This window comes from Hydra vulgaris, chromosome 10 (genome assembly GCF_038396675.1).
Source record: "Hydra vulgaris chromosome 10, alternate assembly HydraT2T_AEP".
NCBI lineage: Eukaryota > Metazoa > Cnidaria > Hydrozoa > Anthoathecata > Hydridae > Hydra > Hydra vulgaris.
Window position 1 is genome coordinate 46908862 of NC_088929.1, and position 25884 is coordinate 46934745.

The 25884-nt window shown below is 28.7% G+C and overlaps 1 protein-coding gene across 3 annotated transcripts in view; it reads right to left on the reverse strand.

Annotated features, from left to right (window-relative positions):
- Positions 1 to 7335: 7335 nt before the first annotated feature.
- The window catches only part of LOC101239258 (sarcoplasmic reticulum histidine-rich calcium-binding protein), a 28010-nt gene continuing 9461 nt past the window's right edge, over positions 7336 to 25884 (reverse strand). For 2 of the 3 annotated variants that reach the window (XM_065808164.1, XM_065808163.1), the window contains 7 exons: positions 13310 to 14622; positions 13042 to 13129; positions 12308 to 12525; positions 9009 to 9099; positions 8500 to 8580; positions 8120 to 8263; positions 7336 to 7934 (listed from right to left, as the gene is read on the reverse strand). In XM_065808164.1, the coding sequence (XP_065664236.1) occupies positions 7477 to 7934; positions 8120 to 8263; positions 8500 to 8580; positions 9009 to 9099; positions 12308 to 12525; positions 13042 to 13129; positions 13310 to 14622 (2393 nt within the window). In that variant the 3' untranslated portion in view covers positions 7336 to 7476. Of the gene's footprint in view, positions 7935 to 8119; positions 8264 to 8499; positions 8581 to 9008; positions 9100 to 12307; positions 12526 to 13041; positions 13130 to 13309; positions 14623 to 25316; positions 25350 to 25884 lie in introns of those variants that run through there. The other variant, XM_065808165.1, reaches the window with a different exon arrangement.

Genomic DNA, 25884 nt, shown 5'->3' on the forward strand with positions numbered 1-25884 from the left:
ATATATTCGATGCCATTTTAAAGTTCATTTTTTGACACCTATTCATGCTAATTACATATTCACATATTCACACAAATTTACTCAATAGTTCAAAATTAAAGTCAAAATAAATAATAAACGCCTATACCTTTCGAGTTTTTTTAAATGTCTGAGTGCATTGATTGACTGCAATCTTTCGTGGAATTTTCATATTGATAAACTTTGTAAAAAAACAAACTCAGCCAAGCTGTTTGTTTAATTTCATAATTCGTCATTATGCCGATAACGTGATTGTTAAAAATTTTTTCTTAGTTTTATTTTCATATCAGCGTTGCAACCCTTGTTTAGCTTGGGTTCAACAACTACCACCCAAACAAATTGCTTTTTTCTCAATACCAATGCATTAGATCAATAAACTTTTATCCTTTTCATTCACATGCATCAGAGCTTTTAAAAAACTTAAAGTTCCAAACTTTCTGCTGTTAGTCAATATACTGTGAACTCCCAGACATTATTATCTCTTATCATTAGAAATGATAAGAAAATGAACTATTATTATTAGAAATGATAAGAGTATAAGCATTAATTAATAATAATAAAATAACTATAAAACAATATTAATAAGATAACAATATAACAAGAATAATCAGAATTTTAATTGTAACAATAATAAAGCTAATAAGATCAGTCCCATGAATAAGAGATGGAATGTTAGACCTACTCTTGTTAATGACGATGTTGAAGATTTTCCAAAAGACTCTAAAACCTATTTTCTGAGATAAGATGCGAAACTTAGTGAACTGAGAATAATAGAGCTTAGCATCAGACAACACCTTTTTACATTGATTCATTGCAATAATAAATAGCCGTTTGTTCTCAAGAAAATAGTTTTTTTTAAAAAGATGAAAAAAATGATTATGATTAGATATAGCAGTTGCACACAAAGATAAAAACCATGGAAAAGAATGAGGCATGACTTGTAATTGACAAGATTAAATAAAAACTTTAATTCCTGCCTGAATCCAGGAGGTTACGCAGGAGGCGCATTATTCCGCTGAGAGAGAAAAGACATCATCCCTAACCGTCAAGAAGAAAATCACAACAAAAATCCCAGTCACCTTTAGGGTAGTAGTAAGTGGTGCAATGAATGGGTAAATCCAAAATGGAAGTACGAGATGAAAGATTTAAAGAGATTATTGCATGGTCAGAACCATCTATTGGGAGAAAAAGGAAAAATTGCACATAAATCAAGGAATAAAGATAAATGATTAGGGTTGTCAGGAAAACGAGTCCCAAAGTAAACTGATAGAGATAGAGAAATATAGAAGTTTTAAGTGCCAGCAGGATCAGTGGTGTTAGGATCAGTGTGATGAGCATTAAAGTCATCAACAATAACAATATTGCCAAAGGGTAAAGAGAGAAAGCATGGTCAATTTGATCAGAAATTACATTTATAAGAGTTCAGTCTTTGGAAGTTGGAAAACAATAAAGAACAAAAAGAAAGATGTAAGAGAAGTGCAAAGCGGAAGCACATAAAAGAATGGTCAAAGAATTTGAACTTGATTTCACGACAAATAGATGAATTGATGCGTATGTATACCCCTAAGCCAAGCATGTGACTATCAGGGTCTTTATGAATCAAAAGATACTACTCATCAACACTGAGATTTGAAAAAGAAATAGTAGAAATTAAATTGGTCTCACTAAAAGCAAGTCTGGTGAATTTTGCAAGAGGTAAGATTCAACTGATGGAAAGTTGCTTCAAAGACCACGAATATTTGTAAAAGATATATTAAGACAGTTAGGTGGTAAGAATGGCCTTTTATGTTTAATACTTTGGGTTACTCTTGGCATGATTTTAGTTTAAAGAGAACTTGACTCATTCATAGATAGAGCACGGCCTCCTTAGCAATGAGCTATGCAATTTTCTCAGTTTTGTAAATTAACCCTAATTTGTAACATAGGCACTATTAAGGAGGCACCAAACAAAAACCTATAATAAGAGTCCAGAAGATCCAGCATTCATCATCCCAGGCAGGAAACAATATAACACAGGTTTACACGCTAGCCTAATAGAAGAAGAATGGGTTTGAGACTTGATAGCAGAATTTTTCTACTTACCCCTTAAGTCTTTGTCTAGGAGGCCTCCTACAAGTCTGGATGCAGTTATAATCCACCCAAGATGAGTATTTTTATCAAGACATTATCTCCTTTACTCAACCAAGAGCCCCAAGGCATGGGGATTTTTAAATCGGACTTTGTATCTTCTTGCCTTTGCCTAAAAAGCACATCCTACAAGGCAGCAGGGCATGGGGCAGGTAGTACAAGGTTACGTAATACCAGTAGAAGGGTGATCATGATGATCCTGAACCTGACCTGGAAAGTTTAGTTCTGATAGTTTAAGTTTAGTTCCGATAAAGTCTTTTTAACAGTGTCTTTTATTCTGAAAAATAATTTTATCATAATTTTCAGTGTGTTCCATTTTGTATTGCAATCTATAAGTAAAGCCAGTTTATTAGGTTATTTCTCAGTTACATATCTCTGTAATGCATCATTTTTTGTAGGAGATTTTTTTAATTTCTTTACAATTTTATGTATAACTTTAATACTATTTTCAATTGAGACTAGCCGTCAGGACCCGTACGATATAGGTTGTGGTAAGTCTGCTCACACCCGACTATTTCTAAACTTGTTCTTAATTTGGTCTCTATACTTTAATTTATTATAGTAAACGGCAAAAATTAATTGATTTAAAGTTTTTGGCTTTTGATTTAGATTAATAATAAACAATTAATTTACTATACTTTAGAACTCTACTTATTTACTTCAATATTTTTTTACATAATAAAAGTATCTTTAACATATAAAACAGTTGCGTAATATTTCTTCAGGTGTTTTGGAAACTTAGGCTAAAATAATATTTTACCCTCTTATTAAAATTTATTTAAAAAGCAAATTTGGACATTGAAATACGGATCAAAGAGACCTAATTATTTCAAATAAGTTAGCTTTATCTGTTTGATACTTTTTTAATTAAGCTTTTCTGTAATAAAACTTTTAACAAATTCATTCAATTAAGCTGTTTTTACTGCAGATTTAGGCAAATAAATTACAAAACCTGTTGTTTGTGGCAAAAATCGATGTTAATGCTAAAGGAAACCGTCTAGATCGTACAAAATGTGATAAAAGTATAAATGATTTCGATTCACATATAAAAAAATAATGGAAATATAAAATACAAAGTAAAAAAGGCAAATATATCTACTCAAAATTGGCAAATATATCTACTCAAAATCTCGAAGCAATAATTCCAAAGATAAAAAATATAGAAATTTACTTAAGGAACAAAAAACATATTTTTCGGGATAAAAAAGTATAAACTTTAACAAAAATTACAAAAAAATATTATCTTCAACATAAAAAAGAAAAAGCTAATGAGCTGAAATTTTTTATGGTGTAATTAGTTTTATTCAGAGTTTTTTGAGCGAAGCACTTTTTAAAATTTCATAAATACAAAGCTAAAAATATTTTAACATAAACATATTTATTTATTTATTGAAATTTAAAGTTTGACTGTCAATTTGAAAAATGTTTGAAAATTTTTTTTTTTTCTGGCTCGCTCAGAACATGTTACTACTAATAAAGATTGTAATTTTAAAATTTCAAGAGATTCAAATCATTTTTCACTAAGATATCCTTGTTGGAAGAAACATTGGCCAATAAAATAGGTAAAAAATCTGTTTATGACGTGTACATTTAATGGCGTCATCATTACATTTTTATGGAATTAGTGTTAATTGTTTTTTTTTAATAGTATTAAAAAATTACAATTAACACTTAAAATTAAAAAATTTTAAGTTATAATAATTTTTTGAAAAAAAAGTGTTTTTCCCCTGCTACTACCTTAAGTCTTTTGAAATGTTTTATCCAGAACCAACATTAGTTTGATAAATGTTGACAAAATTTTAAAATTTTTTTACAAGTGTTAGGAAATAAAGTTCTTTATGAAAACGGTCGTCATTATGAGCTTGTAAATAAATAAATTGGCGTTTTCCCAAATAGTAATAAAAGACGGTATTTGTTGTAGCAGTAAGTACATCATACCTTCAATTCTTAATATATATAAAAATTATAAAGAATTCACTATTTAATTTTTATCTTTTTTGGTAACATCATGATCTTGAATTTTAGCATGTTTTTAAAGAAGTATAAAGATCAAGTATCTTGATCAGCATGTTTTTAAAGAAGTATCAAAACGTTTTTGAATGTTGCCGTCATTGATCGACTCACCAAGATTTTTTTTTTTTTTTCGGTCGTTATTTAGGTGCTCCCAGAAGTCCTTACGGTCTTATCACAGAGCACCGCGCGAGAGCATTTAACGAGAAGTTCACGCCTCCTTCCGTACCTATGTCACTTTCTTGGGCTGGAGCTAGCGTCGAACCTCGGATCTCTGGGTTCTGAGCCAGAACTCTAACCACTGCGCCACGGCTGCTCAAGATTGAGAAAATTTCTTTATGGTTTTTACCTGGCCATCAACCTACCACTACCATATGGTGTCCAAACTTTTCAATGTTGAGGGCTACCTGAATTCTCAACTCAAGAAGCCATCAAACAGCGAGGAGACAAAGTATTCTGTAATACCGTACAGCTAGAGTTTGGAAAATTTGGATTTCTGATTTTTAGGTCTAAAAATAAACTCTTTGCTTATATTGGGCCCTTTGTAAAAAAGACTCACATCTACACAACATAAAAGTGAAAGTTATCTAGAAAATATTGTAAATGTTAGAAAACGAAGCCAGTACATGACTTGAATTAAGCATATTTTTGCAAACAAAAATTTGAGAATATTTGTTTTTATAAAGAATTAAACTTTTATAATTATTTAATATAATTTCTTGTTTTAAATCTTTCTTCAGAGCTAAAATGAAGTTTTCTCAGTCAAGCTAATCACTGTTTGAGTCATTTTTTCAATGAAGTTAAAAATGAATAGGTTTTTCAACTTCACAGATATTACTCCGGTAATATCTGTGGAAAACTCATATTTTGACTAAGTCATCCACTAAACAAAACGGATAATGAAGTAGGTTGGAGTGAGGGATCCAGGAAGGAGGGGGGTGGGGTGGGGTGTGGTGGTGGGGGATGGGGTGGTACAAAACACAAAAATCTTTCACCATTCCCCCACTACCAAAAGTTCCTGAATCCGTCACTGGTCTTAAAGCTCCATCACAGGCTGGGTCTTTTTTAAGCAGCCAAACTGGAATATTTTCAAGCACCAGAAATGGAACCTCATAATTCTAGAGTCCAACGCATTGACATAGTTAATTTTGTTTAAAAATAAAATATGAAAAACTTATTACAAAATTTGTCAATTTTATCTATCAAATAATTCGTTAAAAGTTGAAATGACATTTTTAGTTAAATAAATTCGGTTTTTTGAGTGATGTTAATATTAATTGGATAAAATTTAAAAAGGCCAAATTTGAATTTGACGTTTGAATTAGACTCAAACTTGACTAACTTTGATCAACTCAAATTTGCTTTTCAAATTCTATTTCTATAAAATCTATTTTCAAAAAACCATAATAGCCGCCTAATTTTCTTTATTTGCTGAATTCGGTGTCAAAAAAATAATTGGTATGTCGAGCAACCTTTTGAAAAAAAAAATATATTTTTGACATGAGACAACGGTAAAGACCAAAAATTCTCAAATAATTTAAGAACAATCCGAAAAATATTTAAGAAAATAATAATATCAAAGCGGTCAGAAATGCTTGAAAATGCGAAGTAATTCAAAAATACTAATTTTTAAAAACAAATTCAATTTTTATGACTTAATAATTTTCAAACCTTCAAGAAAGTATACTTGGAATAATTTCTTTCTAGTGCACTGAACTTTTACATTTCGTCCCATTAAAGGAGCCAGGGTAGAAATTAAATTATAGAAACTGAAAAAATCAAAACATCTTTACTGTTTAAGACTAAACTTTTTAATATGTTGATTCCAGTTTTACAAATTTAAAATATAAAACAGATTTATTTGGTTTTGTATGTATATATGAACGGACATTTATTTATGTGTGTGTGTGTGAGTATGTGTGTGTGTGTGAGTATGTGTGTGTGTGTGAGTATGTGTGTGTGTGTGAGTATGTGTGTGTGTGTGAGTATGTGTGAGTGTGTGAGTATGTGTGTGTGTGTGTGTATGTGTGTGTGTGTGAGTATGTGTGTGTGTGTGAGTATGTGTGTGTGTGTGAGTATGTGTGTGTGTGTGTGTGAGTATGTGTGTGTGTGTGAGTATGTGTTTGAGTATGTGTGTGTGTGTGACTATGTGTGTGTGTGTGAGTATGTGTGTGTGTGTGAGTATGTGTGTTTGTGTGTGTGTGTGTGAGTATGTGTTTGAGTATGTGTGTGTGTGTGAGTATGTGTGTGTGAGTATGTGTGTGTGTGTGAGTATGTGTGTGTGTGTGAGTATGTGTGTGAGTATGTGTGTGTGTGTGAGTATGTGTGAGTATGTGTGTGTGTGTGAGTATGTGTGTGTGTGTGAGTCTGTGTGTGTGTGTGAGTGTGTGTGTGTGTGTGAGTATGTGTGTGTGTGAGTATGTGTGTGTGTGTGTGTTTGTGTGAGTCTGTGTGTGTGTGTGTGTATGTGTGTGTGTGTGTGTGAGTATGTGTGTGTGTGTGAGTATGTGTGTGTGTGTGAGTATGTGTGTGTGTGAGTATGTGTGTGTGTGTGAGTATGTGTGTGTGTGTGAGTATGTGTGTGTGTGTGAGTATGTGTGTGTGTGTGAGTATGTGTGTGTGTGAATATGTGTGTGTGTGTGAGTATGTGTGTGTGTGTGAGTATGTGTGTGTGTGTGAGTATGTGTGTGTATATAATAAAAATAAAAGTAGAATAGTAAATTTTTTCCTTTTTCATTTTATCGAATTTTTTAGTTATATTAACGGGGCTGGATGATAAGACCATATCTTCTGCCAGCTTCTGGTCGAAACTTTAATGTTATATTTTTATGATGTAAAAACATTGTAACAACTTATTTTTTGACGAAATAAAAAAAAAAAAAAAATTTGGAGATAAATCGCAGCAAGATTATTCTTAAAAGAAATTTAGTGTAAAAGGATTAACTTGAAAGTCAGAGTAAAAAATTTAGATCTATATGAAATATAGTGATTCGGTATTTAACTCTAGTAGTATTCATTTTTATTTAGAATATAAGTTATTAAATACCAAAATTATTTTTAAGCTTATAAAATTTTTATAAATCATTTAGCATACACTTTGAATTAATTGTTAACATTTAATATTTTTTATTATGTTCTCAGACTTTTAAGCCGGCAGTGTATGTAGTATTTGATGGAATATTTTTTCTTCAAAAATTTTCCTTTATTCTACATATAGTATTTACAACACAGTTTCACTTTACTATTATACCTATACAACTGAAGGTTTCTTAGCAACCAAAAAGTTATTTTTTTATTTTTTTTGTGAATAACAAGTTTATTTTAACTTTGACTTTTTTTCATTTGTTTTTGAAAAGCAGACTTTGAAAATATTTTTTCTTGGATCTTTTTTAATCGCGATTCTATTTTTTTTAAAGTGTTGCGCTTTCCATGTTTTTGAATCCCTATAGAGGTTCGTTTTGCTTTTATAAAATGATCTGCATGCTCTTTAATTTCGTTGGGAGCTAAAGAGGTTTCTTTGACAACATTTCGCATTTTTTTAAAAATATCCTCTGCCTGATCGAATGATTTGAATGTTGTTTCTCCATTAAACCCGCCCCCAACTATTGTATCAAACGGATCGTATTTAACTAATCTCCTTTTTCCATATTGACCAATTTGAATGTTTTGATTTGAATATGGACGATTATAGCTATTAAACTCATGTGGATATACATTTGGATTGCTTTCGTAAAACTCACCCCCTCCGTCTTTTTCACTGTTTCCAAGTAAACCATGACCTAAAAAACACCAATAAACATTCACTCAGTGTTATGCCATTCTCACTTTCGAGAGAAAGGCATAACTTGTTACTACGCTACTGTCGCTATACTAATACAGTTATTTTTTATAATTAACATTGGTTGTAAAACATAAATTGTTATTACGACGAATTTTAAATCAATAAAATCTAAATAAGTATTACTTGTTTTTACACCGTATTCTTTTGGCTCATGAAGCGCACCTATGTTAGACTTATCAAAACTTTGACGGTGACTTCTCACACCATGAGTTAAAGCTGCTTTAGGGTCAGTTAGCTGTTTCACAATTTCAACTTCATTTATGTCACCTTTATAATATTAATAAAAATAATATTGTCAATGAAAAATTTCTTTCATCAGTAACAACTGTTGTTTTATCAGTTTAGTATACGATTTTTACTTTTAGTTCTGTAAACTTTATTTGAGAACATGCACAAAATTTAAACTTTTAGTTTACAAATATTATAAAAAATTTTAAAATTTTGGTTTACAAACATTGTCGTATAACAAGTTATTCGTCTAAAACACAAAATACGTCACATACCTTGATGAGTTCTATCATTGATAATTACCTCTTCATCATCTTTTCCAAACTTCTCAATACCATCATGTGGGTGTTCAATAGCTATAAAATTATATAAAATAATTATAATTTTATATATATATATATATATATATATATATATATATATATATATATATATATATATATATATATATATATATATATATATATATATATATATATATATATATATATATATATATATATATATATATATGTATATATATATATACACACACGCACATATTTTTTGAAAAATCTTTTATGATGACTAGAAATCATAAAATATTTTTAGAACTCCAAGAGTTGACCCTAAAAACCCAGAAGGGTAAAACCCTGAAAGTCCAGAAGGTAAAGCCTAAGTAAAAAAACTCTGAAATCCCAAGAATTTATTATTGTTATTCATTTCAGTTTTTACTAAAATTGTCATTAGATAATTTTCATAATAGCAAAGTTGAAATTAAAGTTTAATAATAATAGGTAATAACCTTTATAGTGACTCTCCTTTTTATGAGAATGATTTTCTTCCTCATCTGGCGAATCATATTCATCATCATAATTACGTATTTCACCTTTTATCTAAAACAAACCAATCAATTTAAGCATTATTTTCAAATACTTTCATAAATTTTAAAACAACCTTAAGTCAGTTCATTAGGCTCAATAATTATGCTATTAGTAACAAGTAACCCATAGTAATCCAAAAAGTGCTTGATTTAAAATACACACAAATTAAAACACCATATTTTAAATACATCTTCATCTATTAGTTGGTTTAAACTAGAGTTTAATTTTTAGATGTTGAACACTAGATCTTACTGACTTCAAAAATCTTGTGTAAATGCATTTTTTTGCCTTAGCAACTGTCGCTATTGATGATATTACTATACTCTTTGTGCGGGTATAGCTTTTTAACTTATTTTAATTTTTTAAATATATATTGTGATAAAAATAGAGTGAGCAATGAGAGCCCACAAAGAAATGCGAAACACTTATAGAAAGGTTTATTTAAGAAGGATAAATAATAGATGCAGAAAAATAAACAGAAAAAGTAAGAAAAAAAAATACAGTAAAAAATTCAATAGTTATATATTCTATGTTTACTATTTTAGTAAATTAACGTTATAAAAATTAACAGTTATAACTTAACCATATAAAAATAAAAATAAAAAAATATAAAATAAAGCAAAACAAAAACAGATCCAGATCATGGTTTCAAAATGTTTTAAAGTGGAAAAGTAAGTATTACAAAAGTATGGTTTCAAAATGTTTTAAAGTGGAAAAGTAAGTATTACAAAAGTATGGCTTCAAAATGTTTTAAAGTGGAAAAGTAAGTATTACAAAAGTATGGTTTCAAAATGTTTTAAAGTGGAAAAGTAAGTATTACAAAAGTATGGTTTCAAAATGCTTTAAAGTGGAAAAGTAAGTATTAATTCAAAAACTCTCTTTAAAGCAATGATTTAAATTGTGTTGAGCTAATATTCCAATTTGTAAAACCTTACTTACCTACACCCTTACTTTTCAGAGAGATATATAAGATATATAAAATTGATATAAAACTTCACCAAATTCTTAGAATTATGAATAAAGATAAAAATAATATATTATATATACACACTCCCAGTTTTAAATCATCATTTAAAAATACAAAGAAAACACTAGTTTAAATATTTAAAGTAAAAATAATGAATACTATTTTAAATATAATTAAATTTCTAACCCATATTACTTGACTTTTATAAATAATCTGTTTGCAAGTTTCACATTAGTAATTATAAATACCAAATTTTTGAAGTTATATTTATTGTTAAATTTGATAGTTTCTTTTGTCTTCACATTATAGTGAGATGATGTGGTAGAATGATATTGAATAGTGGTAGAAAGAAATTAACATGAAGTAGTAGAATGAAATTGACATGATGTGGTAGAATGATATTGAATAGTGGTAGAAAGAAATTAACATGAAGTGGTATAATGAAATTGACATGATGTGGTAGAATGATATTGAATAGTGGTAGAAAGAAATTAACATGAAGTGGTAGAATGAAATTGACATGATGTGGTAGAATGATATTGAATAGTGGTAGAAAGAAATTAACATGAAGTGGTATAATGAAATTGACATGATGTGGTAGAATGAAATTGAATAGTGGTAGAAAGAAATTAACATGAAGTGGTAGAATGAAATTGACATGATGTGGTAGAACGATATTGAATAGTGGTAGAAAGAAACTAACATGAAGTGGTAGAATGAAACTGACATGATATGGTAGAATGAAAGTTTTGCAATTATTTTAAATTCTTTTTAATTTTAATTTATAGAATGAAATTTATAACATGAAATAAATATAAGAAAAAAAAAAAGATCAGAAAACACAAGCTTAGTAAAGAAACCAGTAAGCTTTACAAAATGAAGCTATTCTACAAAAATAACTGCTTTGAAACTAAGACTGCCTAGGCAACAGTAGTTTACACAATCTAAAGGTAACAAGAAAATTGATCGAAGCCATTTTTGAACTGAAAGACTAAAAGTTGCATGAAAAAAGAAGATAAGTTTATACAGCTACAAAGTAAGTGACAACTTGTATTACACTAGATACCTATGAGAAATTAAATTCTATTTGCCAAAAACCAATTAGGTGTCATCTCCACAAAAAAAATGAACAAATTATTAACCAATGTGCTGTACCAACAGTCAAACATGGATTGTTTGGTTCTTTGATTCTGTGACAGTTTGAGGTTTTTTTGCTAGTCACAAAGTAGGAAATTTAAACATAAAATACTTAATAATACTCTTTTTCACAGCATTTATTTGCAATATGCTTTTCCATCTGAACAAAGAATTTATCAAAGATTTATTAAAGAAAAGTTTTATTTTTTATATAGTTTTATTTTTTAGCAAAAATTGTGAAAAAATTATTATTTGCCAAATGAATTTTTATGGGTTGAACTAGACAGAAATATCAAGAACAACTCTTTGAATACTTGCAACAGCCAATCAAGAACAACTCTTTGAATACTTACAACAGCCAATCAAGAACAACTCTTTGAATACTTACAACAGTGTTGGAGTAAAATATTATCACTTACTAAAGAAAATGATACAAAGAACGCCAATGATTTGTGAAGATGTTAAATTAAGCATCCTTTGTATTTTAGAGAAAGTGTGTTTTGTGTCATTGTCTTGTTGAAACAAAAATAAAAAAGGCAAAATTATTATTCTTGTAGGCCAAACATCAAAACCATATTTGGTTCGCACAATAGAAATATTTTATATAACAATAAAAATAGAATGTGAGAAAAATTGCAATTGCATTAATAATCTGCCTGCCTATTGAGCAACAAATGTCTATCTAATAACACTGTATACCAAGCAACAGTATGTTCTAATAAACCTGAATACAAAGACAAAGTATATACTGGCTCAAGTGCAATATATATATATATATATATATATATATATATATATATATATATATATATATATATATATATATATATATATATTTGAATGAACAAATTCCTTAAAATAATTTCTGATTATTCATATTTTCTTCGTTATTAATTATTCATATTTACTCTCTTCAGAGAATCATATGATAAAAATCAATATTCAAAAAAACTGCTAGTATCAGCACAAATAACCTTTTTTAATTTGAAATCTGAACCATAAACTATGAAACTGTTTCAAATATTTTATGGCAAAAGGTTGAGAAATAAAAAGAAATAAAAAAAACTCAAACACCAAGTTATACATTTAAATAATTAAAAAAAAAACAACCCATACATGCCCATGTGAGTCATATTCATCTGGATGATTGGAAATCTTTTCTCTCTCATTTCCTTTGCGACGGTTGTGATGTTTTTTGCTCCCACCTCTTCCTAATTCACCAAACTTTGGAAATCTACTAAACTCTGAAAATTCATGAAAATGATGCCGACGATGAGCTTGATTTTTATTTTTTAAATCTTTATATGGCATATCTTTATTCCATGCTAGTTCACCTGAAAAGTTATTTATGTTTATTTTCAAGTTAAAACATTTTAATAAGTGCTGCAGTAAGAAGAGAAAGTAATACAATAGACATGTATATGAGATACTAAAATATGTATATTGAAAATCTGTTATGACAAGAAAAATATCTTCAGTTAATCTGCATAAAATGATAGTATTTCTATTTTTTTTACAGATGAATTTATACAGATTTATTACAGTTAGATATGCTATCAATATATGCAAATTTTATAGAGTTAGTATACTATTAATTTAAGTTATAGTATATTAAACTATAATAAATCTGCATAAATTGGTATTTCTTTAATGGCAGCATCCCTGCATAAATTAATAGTTATCTAAATGTAATAAATGTGTATAAATTAATAACTTATTTATGTGTATAAATTGATACTTTACCTAATTGTAGTTTACCTGTATTAATTAATAATTTACTGCAATAAATTTGCATAAATTGATTGCATAAATAAATGTGCACCTTGAATCTACATAAAATGATATTATACCTGGAGAATGTTTTTTATTTTTACTAGGAGCATCATCTGGGCCTTCATCGTCATCAACTTTTAAATCTTCAATACTACTGTAAGGATCCTGTTAAAGTTTTAAAGTTTTTATTTTAGTAACAAATTGTAAAAATTTTGTAAAAAAAGAGCAACTGTAAAAATTTTGAAATTTTTGAACTCATTGTAAACAAAAATATTTTTAATGCTAACAAAATAAAAAATTACTTTTAGAGAAATAAAAAAGTTCATTTGTCGAATTAACTAAAACCTTTTTTGCTGATTCAACTTTACTTTTCTGAACATCATATTTTCTAGTAAACTGACCACTTATTGCTTCTTCGCGCTCAATCCTTCGTCCAATGCTTTCCCCTGGGTTGTTCAAGTAATCATTATCTACTTCATGGGCTTTGTGAGATTTTTCAACAAATGATTGTATAGGATTGTAAATATTTTGATTATCTCCCTCAAACCTATTGTTATACTCCATATCTTTATTGATTCCTTCCATGCTAACTTTTTCTTCATTATTAGGTGAAGAAAAAAGTGGTTCGGCTCCATGACTTAAATAATTAACATCTTTGGGAGCAAGAAGGTTTTTAACATTTTCATTAAAATGAGGTAGATTGTGGTTTTCACTAAAATGAGGTAGATTGTGGTTTTCATTAAAATGAGGTAGATGGTGGTTTTCATATTCATTATGATGATTTTTTAGGTTTTCATGATTTCTTTTATGATGTCTTCTGTACTCATCATCCTCTCTAGGAAAATCCATGTCTTTATCTAAATCTTGTTGATGCAAGTCATCATAATGATCCTTTCCAAACCCATCATCTTCTTCATCTTCCTCAAAACCTCCTCCATGATGGTTAAACTCCTCTTTATCTTCTTCTTCAAGTTTTTTATCTTCTTCTTTGAGTTTTTCATGTACAAGGTTTCCATCATCGAAATTACGGTCTTTATCCATATCATGCAGTATCTCTTCATCTTCATCTTTTTTATTGACTTCATGACCATTATGATGAATAGGTTCATGAGATTTGTGGGAGGATTCATGTCCTTCATTTGAATTAGGAAATTGTTCATCATGTGATTTGTGAAAATGTTCATCATCTTCATGTGATTTGTGATAAGGTTCATAATCTTCATGTGATTTGTGAAAATGTTCATGATCCTCATGTGATTTGTGAAATGGTTCAGGATAATCATGTGATTTGTGAAATGATTCAGGATCTTCATGTGGTTTATGAAACGATTCATGATCCTCATGTGATTTATGAAATGGTTCATGATCTTCATGTGATTTGTGGAATAGTTCATGGTCTTCATGAGAATTGTGAAACGGTTCGTGGTCATCATGGGATTTGTGAAATGGTTCATGATTTTCATGAGATTTGTGAAATGGTTCAGAATCATCATGGGACTTGTGAAAAGATTCAGCGTCATCATCTGGTTTGTGAAAAGATCTATGCTCCTCTTCATGTTCTTCATGAACATCTTTGTGTTCGTTGTGTTCAGTTTTTTCTTCATTATCATCTTTTTCTTCAGCTTCATCTTTTTCCTTTTTACTCTTTTTTCCTTTACCTAAAAAAAAAAAATTAATTAAAAAAATAATTAACTACTTTAATAACATATATGAAAGTCATCAGCTTTATATTATAAACATTTGAATGTTTTAATACAAATATCACCCGCGTTTTATATATAAAAACCATCAGCATTTTATATATAAACATTGTCAAAATTTTATGTAAAAGGTGTCAACTTTATTTGACATTATTATTCATCAAAGTACCTAATCATTAATTATAATACCTTTATTTAAAATGCAAAAAAATTCAAAGTTAAGTACAATTTATGCAAAAACCATTAAATTAATTAAATTTTATTGATTTTTAAAAAGCCACAAAAACTCAAATTAATAGACTAGAATGTTTTTTATTTTTTTATTAAAAATAAAAACATTTTGAATGTTTTAATTTTTTTACTGTTTACATACATTGACTGACTAATAGGTAGAACATGGTAGGAGTGCTGCTACATCAACTGACAAATAGATAGAACATGCAATGAGTGCTACATCACTGTGGATTTTGGTTTGGGCAGGTCATCAATTAAAAAAAAAATATATTTTTTAATTGATGACCTGCCCAAATATTCATATATATATATATATATATATATATATATATATATATATATATATATATATATATATATATATATATATATATATATATATATATATATATATATATATTGTTAATTCACCTTCCCAAGGTCCAGAAGGGCACTACAGACAAAGAGGCTACTTATTTGTGGTTATAACCCTCTCTCAACCAGATACTTGATACATTCCCATGATAAATTAGAATGTGGTATTATCAAGATAATTGTTAATAAAAGACATGATAATTGTGGTAGTGGTGTAGTGGTAGAGCGCTTGGTTCATAAGCGAGAGGTTCCGAGTTTGATCCCCACCACATCCCTGGTAGTACCGCACTCAACTTGTTTCTCCGCACAGCGGCCTTGTTCTTCAAGGTTCATGCTTCAGAGTTATAGAGTTGAGAGAGGGTTATAATTACAATTAAGTAGCCTCCTCGTCTGTAGTGGCCTTCTGGGCCTTGGGGAGGTAAATTACCAAAAAAAAAATAATTAAAAAATACTTGATACTAGATTACTAGATACATTCTCATGATAAATACTTGATACTAGATACATTCTCATGATAAATACTTGATACTAGATACATTCTCATGATAAATACTTGATACCAGGCTTAGATTGGAATGACGTGCGATCAAGCGCTATTGCTGACCACGCAAATGATTTAATTTTTTGTTAACTTGACCACGATTGTTTATATTTTTTGATGACTTAAGCATTTCAGAAATGTGCTGAATGTAGAAACGCTTAGCTAAACTTAAACTAGGAAAAATGTTAAAAAAAAAACTAACGAAAAAAAAAAATTTACGAAAAAGAATTATATACAGTGGGTTGCATAAATATGAGTCAGTTGATTTTTAATAAGATTTTTTTATATTTTTTTAAAATTTAAAGCAAACAAAAAAATTAATAACTTAAATTGTTTTAAATTTTATTAACAGTGGTTTTATAAACAAAATAAGAAAAACATGTTTTTTTAAAAAAAAATTCAAGATATTTTTTTATGAGAAATATAGACAACCGTTAAAAAAAAAAAAAAAAAAAACAAAGCAAAAATATAGAGTCAGGGTGCATTTAAGTATTTTGTATGCGCACCATGAACTTTCACACATGCACGAACATGTCTAGGCATAGATTCAACTAGTCAGATGCATAATTCTATTGGAAATTCTTTCCAAAGCTTTTTTAACGCCTGCTGTAATTGCACAACACTGGCTATGCTCTCTTTGACCAATCTCTTTTCTATCCAAGCCCAAATGTTCTCGATGGGATTGAGATCTGGAGAACAAGGTGGCCAAGGCATGACTGTAATGTTTTTCTAATCAAGCCACTCTTTAACCGAGATTGAAGTGTGAGCAGTAAAACCATTGTGCTGAAAAATCCATTGTTGTCATCTTCCATAAAAAGCTCTGGCTGTTAGCAAAAGCTTACTTTTCATCTCTTTGTAGATGTACTGGTTAATTCTGCCATTATAAATGTTGTATAACCCTGTTCCTTTATGGGAGAAGCATCCCCATATTCCAACTGATACTCCTCTGCCTTGTATCCTTGGTACAAAAAAACGTTCTTTGAACTTTTCAGCCAGCCAGCCTCTTGATGATTAATTTTGACTTGCGATTTATCACCTCAAAATTGGATTCGTCGCTAAAAATGACTTTCTTCTACAGACCAGTGAAGTCTTTCTCTACACCACTTTAATCTTTTTAGGCAATCTGAGACACACAAAAGTGGTTTTTGAGCAGCAACATAGCAAGGCTTTCTTATTTAGGCATCTTTGTACAGTTCATCTACTAACACTAACAATACCAGGCGTATTTGTGAACTCTTCAGCAAGCTCTTGGTAAGAAATTTTAGGGCCTTGTCTAACCTTTTGATAGAGATAACTTTGGTTCTTGAAGTTAGCTTTAAAGGCCTACTAAGCCTTGGTAAATCTTTGACATCATTATGTAGCTCGCAGTTTTTCAACGTTGTTTGTACACATTCAAGCAAAACATTGCATATTCGAGCTATTTCTTGTTGGCTTTTTGTTTTATCTTTAAGCAGACCTACTATTTGCCATCATACCTTGTCTGAAACAGCTTTTCTGCCCATTTTTGTCTTTTTACTTTACCAAATAATTACCAATGCGAATAACTCAAGATATAAAAATGATAATTTTATTTCATTTTCACAAGAACATTTATGTAGTTCGAAAGAAATCAACCACTAAATTTTAGTTCGCTCAGATAACATTTCATTGAGAATTTTAACTTAAGTTATTAAATTTTAGTTGACTCTTTATTTTTGCTACATTAGAAATACAGATATGTTCTAATTAAATTAATAATTACTCAAGACTAGTTAACCTAACAAGTTCCAATTATATACCATTCGATAGAGAATCAATTAATTAAGACATTTAATACGCTTTTAATCGTATTAATCAGTTGGTTTCAAAGATAATTATGAAAAAAATAAAAACTTTACACAAACAAAGTAGTGACTCTATATTTATGCAACCCACTGTATAAGCACTAAAATAAAATAAAAATATAAACTCAAAGCAAAACTTTTTGATACGTTTTTAATTACGCTTGAAACAATGTTAAAACTTATCTTTTTAAACATTTTATCAAAGTTAGGCAAAACGCTTTTAAATTAAGTAACAAATTACTACAAATGATTGTTTAATAAATGAACAAATTTTATCAAATTTATTAAAAAGTGTCGTATATAATATTTTTAAATTGTATAAACATTTGTTTTATCAAAAAAATTAAAAAAAAAAAATTGATTAAAAAAATAATGTAGTCTTTTTAAAATAGCAATTTTTAATAATTTTACGCTCTAATTAGTAAGTCTAGTTAAAAAAAAGGATTTCAACTTTTTTATTTGTAAAAAAAGAAAAAATAGATAAATAAAATGTGCCTGCAATTTAAATAAAATTAACTGCCAACAAGCAAATTAATTTAATTTTAATTTGAGCTTTACAACTTTAGTGATAAGCGCTTCACGTAACAAATTTAAAAATTATTATAAAAGATTTAAACTCATTCATTCCTATCGTAATTAAAAATTTTTTTTTTTCAAAAAATAAAATGTTTACAAAAAAATAAAAAAAGATTTAAAAAAATCGTAGGTTTAATTGTATAAATTATTCATATGAATATTACAAAATGCTTCAAAACATTTCCATTAATCAACAAAATACATTCTTATATAAGTGAATAAAGTTTTTTATACTCTTGCATAATTCACAGAAAATGTGTAAAAGATTCTAGTCACAAAAGGTTCTGAACTTATTCATAAATTAAAGTAACTTAAAAGAATTCTTTATAAAAATAATGGTTTGAAAGATTTTTAGGAAGACATGGAAAAATAGTTTCAAACATTTAAATTTATCATGGCTACATAAAAAAATTTATATATAAATATTTTTATTAATTTACACATGCGTTTATGTAAACAATTACAGTGGTGTACACTGGATTTTTAGATGTTTGAGTTTTGACACTTACAGGCATTGTGCTAACTCCAAACTTTTGTATGTTTATGTCTATATCAAAAAAGAATGTTTTGCAAAAAATTGGGGTGATTGGAGCTTGGGAACAAAAAACCCCTAATTTTTGGGCCCACTGAGCCCTTAACGTGGGAGCAATGAGTTTATAAAATATTTTCTTTACTATTTTTGTCAAAATTTATATTCATCAAAAAATTTCAAATTTCATGCAATAATCTCTTATTTTTCAAAAACTATAGCCATATAAAGTTTTAACCCCCCTCAATTTGAGGGGGCTGTAAACATTGCAGGATCATAAAAACTGAACACTAAGAGATTATTGCATGAAACTTGAAATTTGTTGATGAATATAAATTTCATCAACAAATTTTAAGATCGCACGCCATTTCCGTCCAAGCCTGTGATACTAAATACATTCTCATGATAAATACTTGATATTAGATATTCTCATACTAAATACTTGATACTAGATGCATTCTCATGATAAATACTCGATACTAGATTCATTCTCATGATAAATACTCGATACTAGATACATTCTCATAATAAATACTTGATACTAGATATATTCTCATGATAAATACTCGATACTAGATACATTCTCATGATAAATACTTAAGACTAGATACATTCTCATAATAAATACTTGATACTAGATACATTCTCATGATAAATATATGATAATAGATACATTCTCATGGTAAATACTTGATACTAGATACATTCTCATGATAAATTTGGAACACATTTTTAACAAACAAGTAAATTGACATTATTGTTCAACCACTATACAAACACATTCAATCATTGAGGTTCATATCTGGCCAATCATCCAGATTCCATTCAACCCATTGTTTTGCTGACAATGCAAAATTTCTATAAATTTGTAAATTGATTCTGTAACTGAATTAACAGACAGCAAGTTGCCGTCATCTTGAATTGAAGGACACCATCAGACAATCATTGGCAGCTACCATCACAGAAATAGCAAAGTTTTTGGCAAAAAGTGAGAATCCCAATGAGAGATCATCAAAACTGCCAAACAAACTTCAGCAGACATTTGAAAAATGGCATCTTCTGAAGAAGAACAAAGTGCAAACATTACCAACTCAACTTACAAGAGAATTCTTTTTGTCTTCAGGTTGAAAGATCTTTTTGATGTCACTCATGCCAATGCTCTGAATATGACATCAGTATTGCAAGAAGACAAGGGTTTCTTGCTAGCCCAGTGAGAAAGAAAGAAAGGGATTGATGGCTGAAGTAGATAAAGTGCTTGTTGCTAAGGAGGAAAGGATTTCAGAGAAAGAGGAACAAATGTTTGCCAGGCAACCGCAAGCAGATCAAATGAAACAGTAGCTTCTACAGCTGAACTTATTTCATCTGGTTCTGGAAACAACTCAGCTGAAGTTTGTGACAAGTTGGAACTGGGAACTGATTCTAGTGAGGTGGATGTTAGAGGCATCACATTCCAGATACCAAAAAGAAATAGGGGGCAAAACTATTGTTATGCCAGAACTCGCAGCAGTTCTAGATCAAACAAAAGTGTAAGACCGCAAGGTTGTCTTTGTTATAGCAGAAACTGCAGAGAGCTTGAGACAGAACATTGATGAATTTTCTCTAAACAGAGACTTGATTTGCTAATACAGAGTGGAACACTGAGTTCAGAGATCTGCAGACATAAAGAGTGAGTCTCTAGGTAACATTCCCCATGTTATTCACTGGAATGGAAAGCTGATTACTGATCGAATTGGAAAAGAGAAGGTCAATTGCCTGTATTGGTTTCAGGAAAGAAGTTTCTCATCTACTCATAGTTTCAAGCTTCCATGCTGAACAAGTGAAGCTCAGGCTGCTGCTGTGATTGGAGCTTTATTGAAGACTGGGGCATAGCTGTAAGCATCCGAGCTATGTGTTTTGAACTAGTGCCTGTGTCCTCCCCGGGCAGAAGCTTGAGAAGTAGCTCTTGTCACTGGCTTGTAGGCATCACATTATGGAACTGATAATAGGTGCAGTTTTCCAAGTGCGTATGGGAGCCACATCTTCTCCAGAGGCTCCACTCTTCAAACTTTTCCAGGAATATTGGGACTCCATAAACACAGCCAAGTATGAATCAGGGATTACAGCTAATGGCATGGCAAGCCTAGTGGAAGACATAAAGCAAAGCACCATCGATTATGCCCACAAGTGTCTTGAAGTATCTTGAGTTAGCCGAGAGATAATTACGAAGAATTTTTATGATTAACTTTCTTGGTGCTGCTCCTGCCAGAGGAGTGTAATTCATGTCACCTTTAGTAATGCACCATGCCTGATGAATGCCTTAAGATCTGGATGTTCAAGACTCAAACTGACACATGCAGAAGAGAGAAGATTACATGATATGTGTTCACAGTACAGGTCAACCTGAAATCCTGGATCTCCGCACCACAAGCAGCAGGTGCTCCTTACAGTGACCTGCTGCTAAAGTCACTACTTGAATACTCATTAATACACTCAGCCATCTGGAAGTCAACATTATGCAGGTTTTCCAATCACTTGTGGTACTTGTCACAAGAACTTGTTAGCTTAGTTTTTACAACTGTCAAAAAGAATCGATTGTGAGTCAGATTTCTCATGGTTGATCCAGACTTGTGGAAGGACAACAAACAGGTGGCAGAAATAGTCCAGCCTATAAAGGTTGTTAATGACCACACAGAACATGGAGTGGCACTGATTCTTGAATACAGTAGACTAGTAATCTGAGATATAACACAGCTGCAATTCCGTCTGCAAGTTGTCAAAAAATCATTGCAGAGAGCACCCTGATAGCAGACTATATCCAGGCTAACGTCAACACAACAAATTTTGAGCTTGATGGACTTTATCAAATTGATACTATGAACACTGTCAGAAATTGAACAAATTGCTCACTATTAATGTCTTTAAAAATTAATACTGTGCTGTTAAAAAATATTTTTTAAATAAATAAAATGGAACTTGAGCTATAGCTTATATATATATATATATATATATATTATATATATATATATATATATATATATATATATATATATATATATATATATATATAACCCCTAACTGGTTGTCAAAAAGTTTTTCCGTATTTTGTTGACAAAAAGTAAAAATTAAAATGCGGAATTTTTTTTTTAATTACTTGATAGACTGCCTGCCCCAACCAAACCCTCAGTCAATGTAGCAGCACATGTGCATGATTTACAGTAAAAATAAAAACATTTTATTAAAAAAAATAAAAATAAAAACATTTTATTAAAAAAATAAAAATAAAAAAACATTGTTTATATGATTAAAAACATTCAGAATGTTTTTAAAAACATTCTGGTCAATTGAATTTGCTTTTTTGCAGTTTTTAAAAAAAAAGATCAATTTGTAATTAAATTAATGGTTTTAACTTTCTGACAACACGCAAATGTTGGACGAAAGTCAATAGAAATTAAAAGTGACGTATTTGTTGGCATAAGAATCATTTTTTTCCTTCCGTACTCCCAAATGCAACAATCAATATATATATATATATATATATATATATATATATATATATATATATATATATATATATATATATATATATATATATATATATATATATATGTATTAGTGCTGGGCAACGATTAAATATTGTAATCCTGATTAGTTGCATGTTTTTATGCGACTAATTGTAGAAATACAAAAAATTCAATAATGAAATTAAAAGTTGTGTATTGTGTAAATTTATTCTTTTATAGTTCTGCTGTATGAACAAAAGTGCAATAACATTTGGTTTGTCAAAACTTTAAACAATTTTATCTACCAACTTTACATTTACTTATTCATCTGCACTAAGCCAGCAGCACTTGCTGGGCTGTGTTTAAAATTGCCCACCATTATTCTTCATTTGTCCAGAGCATTGTCAAACAAGCTGTTGCACAGAGGTACTGTTACAGAACGCTAAAACTGTGTGCAACACAGGGGACCCGTTTAAAAGGCAGATGTCTTGCAGCAGCAACTATATTTCTTGCACCATCTGTACTAAGTGTACTGACTTTACTTGAAATGTCCCACTGTTGTGCAACATAAATAAAATGTTCTGCGCATGTTTCAGCAAAATGTCTTTCTCATGTCTTCATTACTGTCAAAGCATGTGAATCCAGTTTCCATAGTTCATCAATATAATGCACAGTAACTCTAAGGTAATTACCATTACCCAGCGATGTCCAGTAGTCTCAGGTAAAGGCAACAGTTTGTGCACGTTGTAACGCTGTTGCTATTATAGTCCTCTCTTTCATACAATTCATTTATTTTTCTTGCAATGGTGCACCTTGGCGGAAGCTCACACTTTGATAAGAAAATTCAGCTTCACAGTATTTACAAATAGCTTTAGTTCTATCAACTTGTTGTTGAAGAGGTTTAAAATAAAAAAGTTTTTAAAAATAAAATAAAAAAATTCAGTATGTTCTTAAAAACATTCACAATGTTTATAAAAAAATTTAAGTCTTTTAATTTGCGTTTTTGTGTTTTTTAAAAAAATAATAAATTTAATTAATTTCCTCAAATAATGTGTTTTGACATAATCTGTACTTAATTTTATCTTTTAGATGTCATAGACATAGTTAAGCACCGCTTTTTACCACAAAAGATAAGTTTAAGATTTTTACTATAGGAATATAGTATTTATAATCATTTCACTCTTATTTTTAGTTGGCAATTTTGTTATATTGTCAAGATTCACATTTTTTTAATTAACTGAAGTACTTTCTTATTTATCAGTTTAATAACGATGATGATGATTAGCACTTTATAACCCAATTAGTTGTAAATATGTAGACATAAAAAATTTTAATTTTTGGGACAACAATAAAAGTTAGATTTTTTCTTTTTCATTTGAACTTTGCTTGATAAGTTAAACATTTTGATGAACTAAATTCATTTCAATCTCTGATAAATTATAAATTCAGCATTATTGGATTGATGGCAACTAAATTGAAAATTTATTTACCACCAGCCATCCCAACAAATCTTGTAGTTATGAACATACTCCGTGATTCTTTTGGAGGCACTTTACTTAACTATATCTATTACTTTAATAGATCTATATTAATAATACTTTGGGTAATACTAATATAGATCTTATAAAATTTAACTTAAATAATTCTATATCTGAACTAAATACAATTGCAAATAACTTTCATGTTTTTTTCCTGTTAACTTCATTACTTCACTATCAGAACATTTGCCTAAATTTCTAATATATTTAATAATATTTTTTGTCAAAATTTAAAAAGATTTAGAAGTTATTACTTGAATATAAACATAATGTAATCAAAGTTTTCAATGATCTCATTTTTCTAATAATTCATAAAAGACATTTTCATTAATTTTAAAGCAGCATGCTCTTTTGAAAAAAAAATCAGTAATTGAAGATAAAAGGGGGATTTTTACTTTCAGGAAATTTTCAAAAGTATGTATCTGAAAAAATATGAGTTTTTTTATTAAGATTTTAGAAAACATAAGGTCGATTTCTATTTACATTTTCTGTAAGTAAAAACTGGTCTTAACTCATAGGCTTGAACCTTGGACTCATGAACCTTGATTACACTTGAACCTTGGTTTACACCAACAATCTTAACTTCAATAAAAAACACATAAAATATTTAAGAAATTTCTTATAACTTTAAAAATCTAAATAACAGACTTATTCTTGAAAAGCCTTTTAAAACTTATAGAAATGTTCTTCAACTCTAATCCGAAAAAGCAAAAATAACCAATTTTCAAAACAAAACAAAAAACGATTTTTTTTGCGAATAATGCCAATAGTTTGAAGGATGTGTGATATCAGAAATTTTATGAATATACGCTCAGAAGAAACCTTGCCAACTTCAAACAACTTTATAATAATATACTAATATAATATAATAATAAACTCTATAATAACCAATGAAACAATCTGCAAATTTTACCTCATTCTTTTCAACCATATACTTGTATGTGTATATGTATCATTAGATGTATACTAATGGGAAATGTTTTCATCATTATAAAAACCATTTTTTTACTTTGTTGTTTCCTATTTTTTGTCTATTTTTGTTTATACATATTTAAATTTAATATTTTACTATAAAAATACATTTACTTGATAAATTTTTATTATTTTTATTTAATAGGGTGGCTCTTAAAACAACATTTTTGAAAAAAACCTGTTCCTACCCCTTTACTTTGTTCTATATAATACTAAAACACTAGGTTTAAAATTTTTTTGAACAAAAAATTATTTTAGGGGTAGCTCAAGACCCTTAAAAATTTGACTGGTCCCTAAAATTTTGAAAATAAAAAGTTATTCTAAAGTATGTCAACCTGGTACTCAAAAGAAGTGAAATTATATAAAAACTTCAAAAACAGTAATCACTTAACAAAAAAAGCATGTTTAAAAAAACCATTTTTTTAAAACTTGAAAATAATGACTTTTTTTATTTTCAGCTTAAAAACAATAGTTTTTATGCATTTATTTAAGAAAAAGTTATTTTATATATTATTTTATATTATAGCCTATTTGTCAGTAGATGCTTTTTACTTTTCATAAAAGTTGCTTATGGTGACCTTTTTTTTACAAAAAAAGTATACTTACAGAGAAAAAAAATTATTGGGTACATAAAAATGTTTTTTTAATTTTTTGTTTCCATGAGTATATGTTTTTTCATAAACTTGTAAGTGGAACTATAGGTATAGGTATATATATATATATATATATATATATATATATATATATATATATATATATATATATATATATATATATATACATATATATATATATATACATATATATATATATATACATATATATATATATATATATATATATATATATATGTACACATGTACTGATTAATCATATAAATATAATATATATATATATATATATATATATATATATATATATATATATATATATATATATATATATATATATATATATATATATATATATATATATATATATGTACACATGTACTGATTAATCATATAAATATATATATATATATATATATATATATATATATATATATATATATATATATATATATATATATATATATATATATATATATATACACATGTACCGATTAATCGGCATCGGCTTAATTAGCCACTTTTTGCACAATTGGAATCAGTATCGACATCAGCCTTTTTTT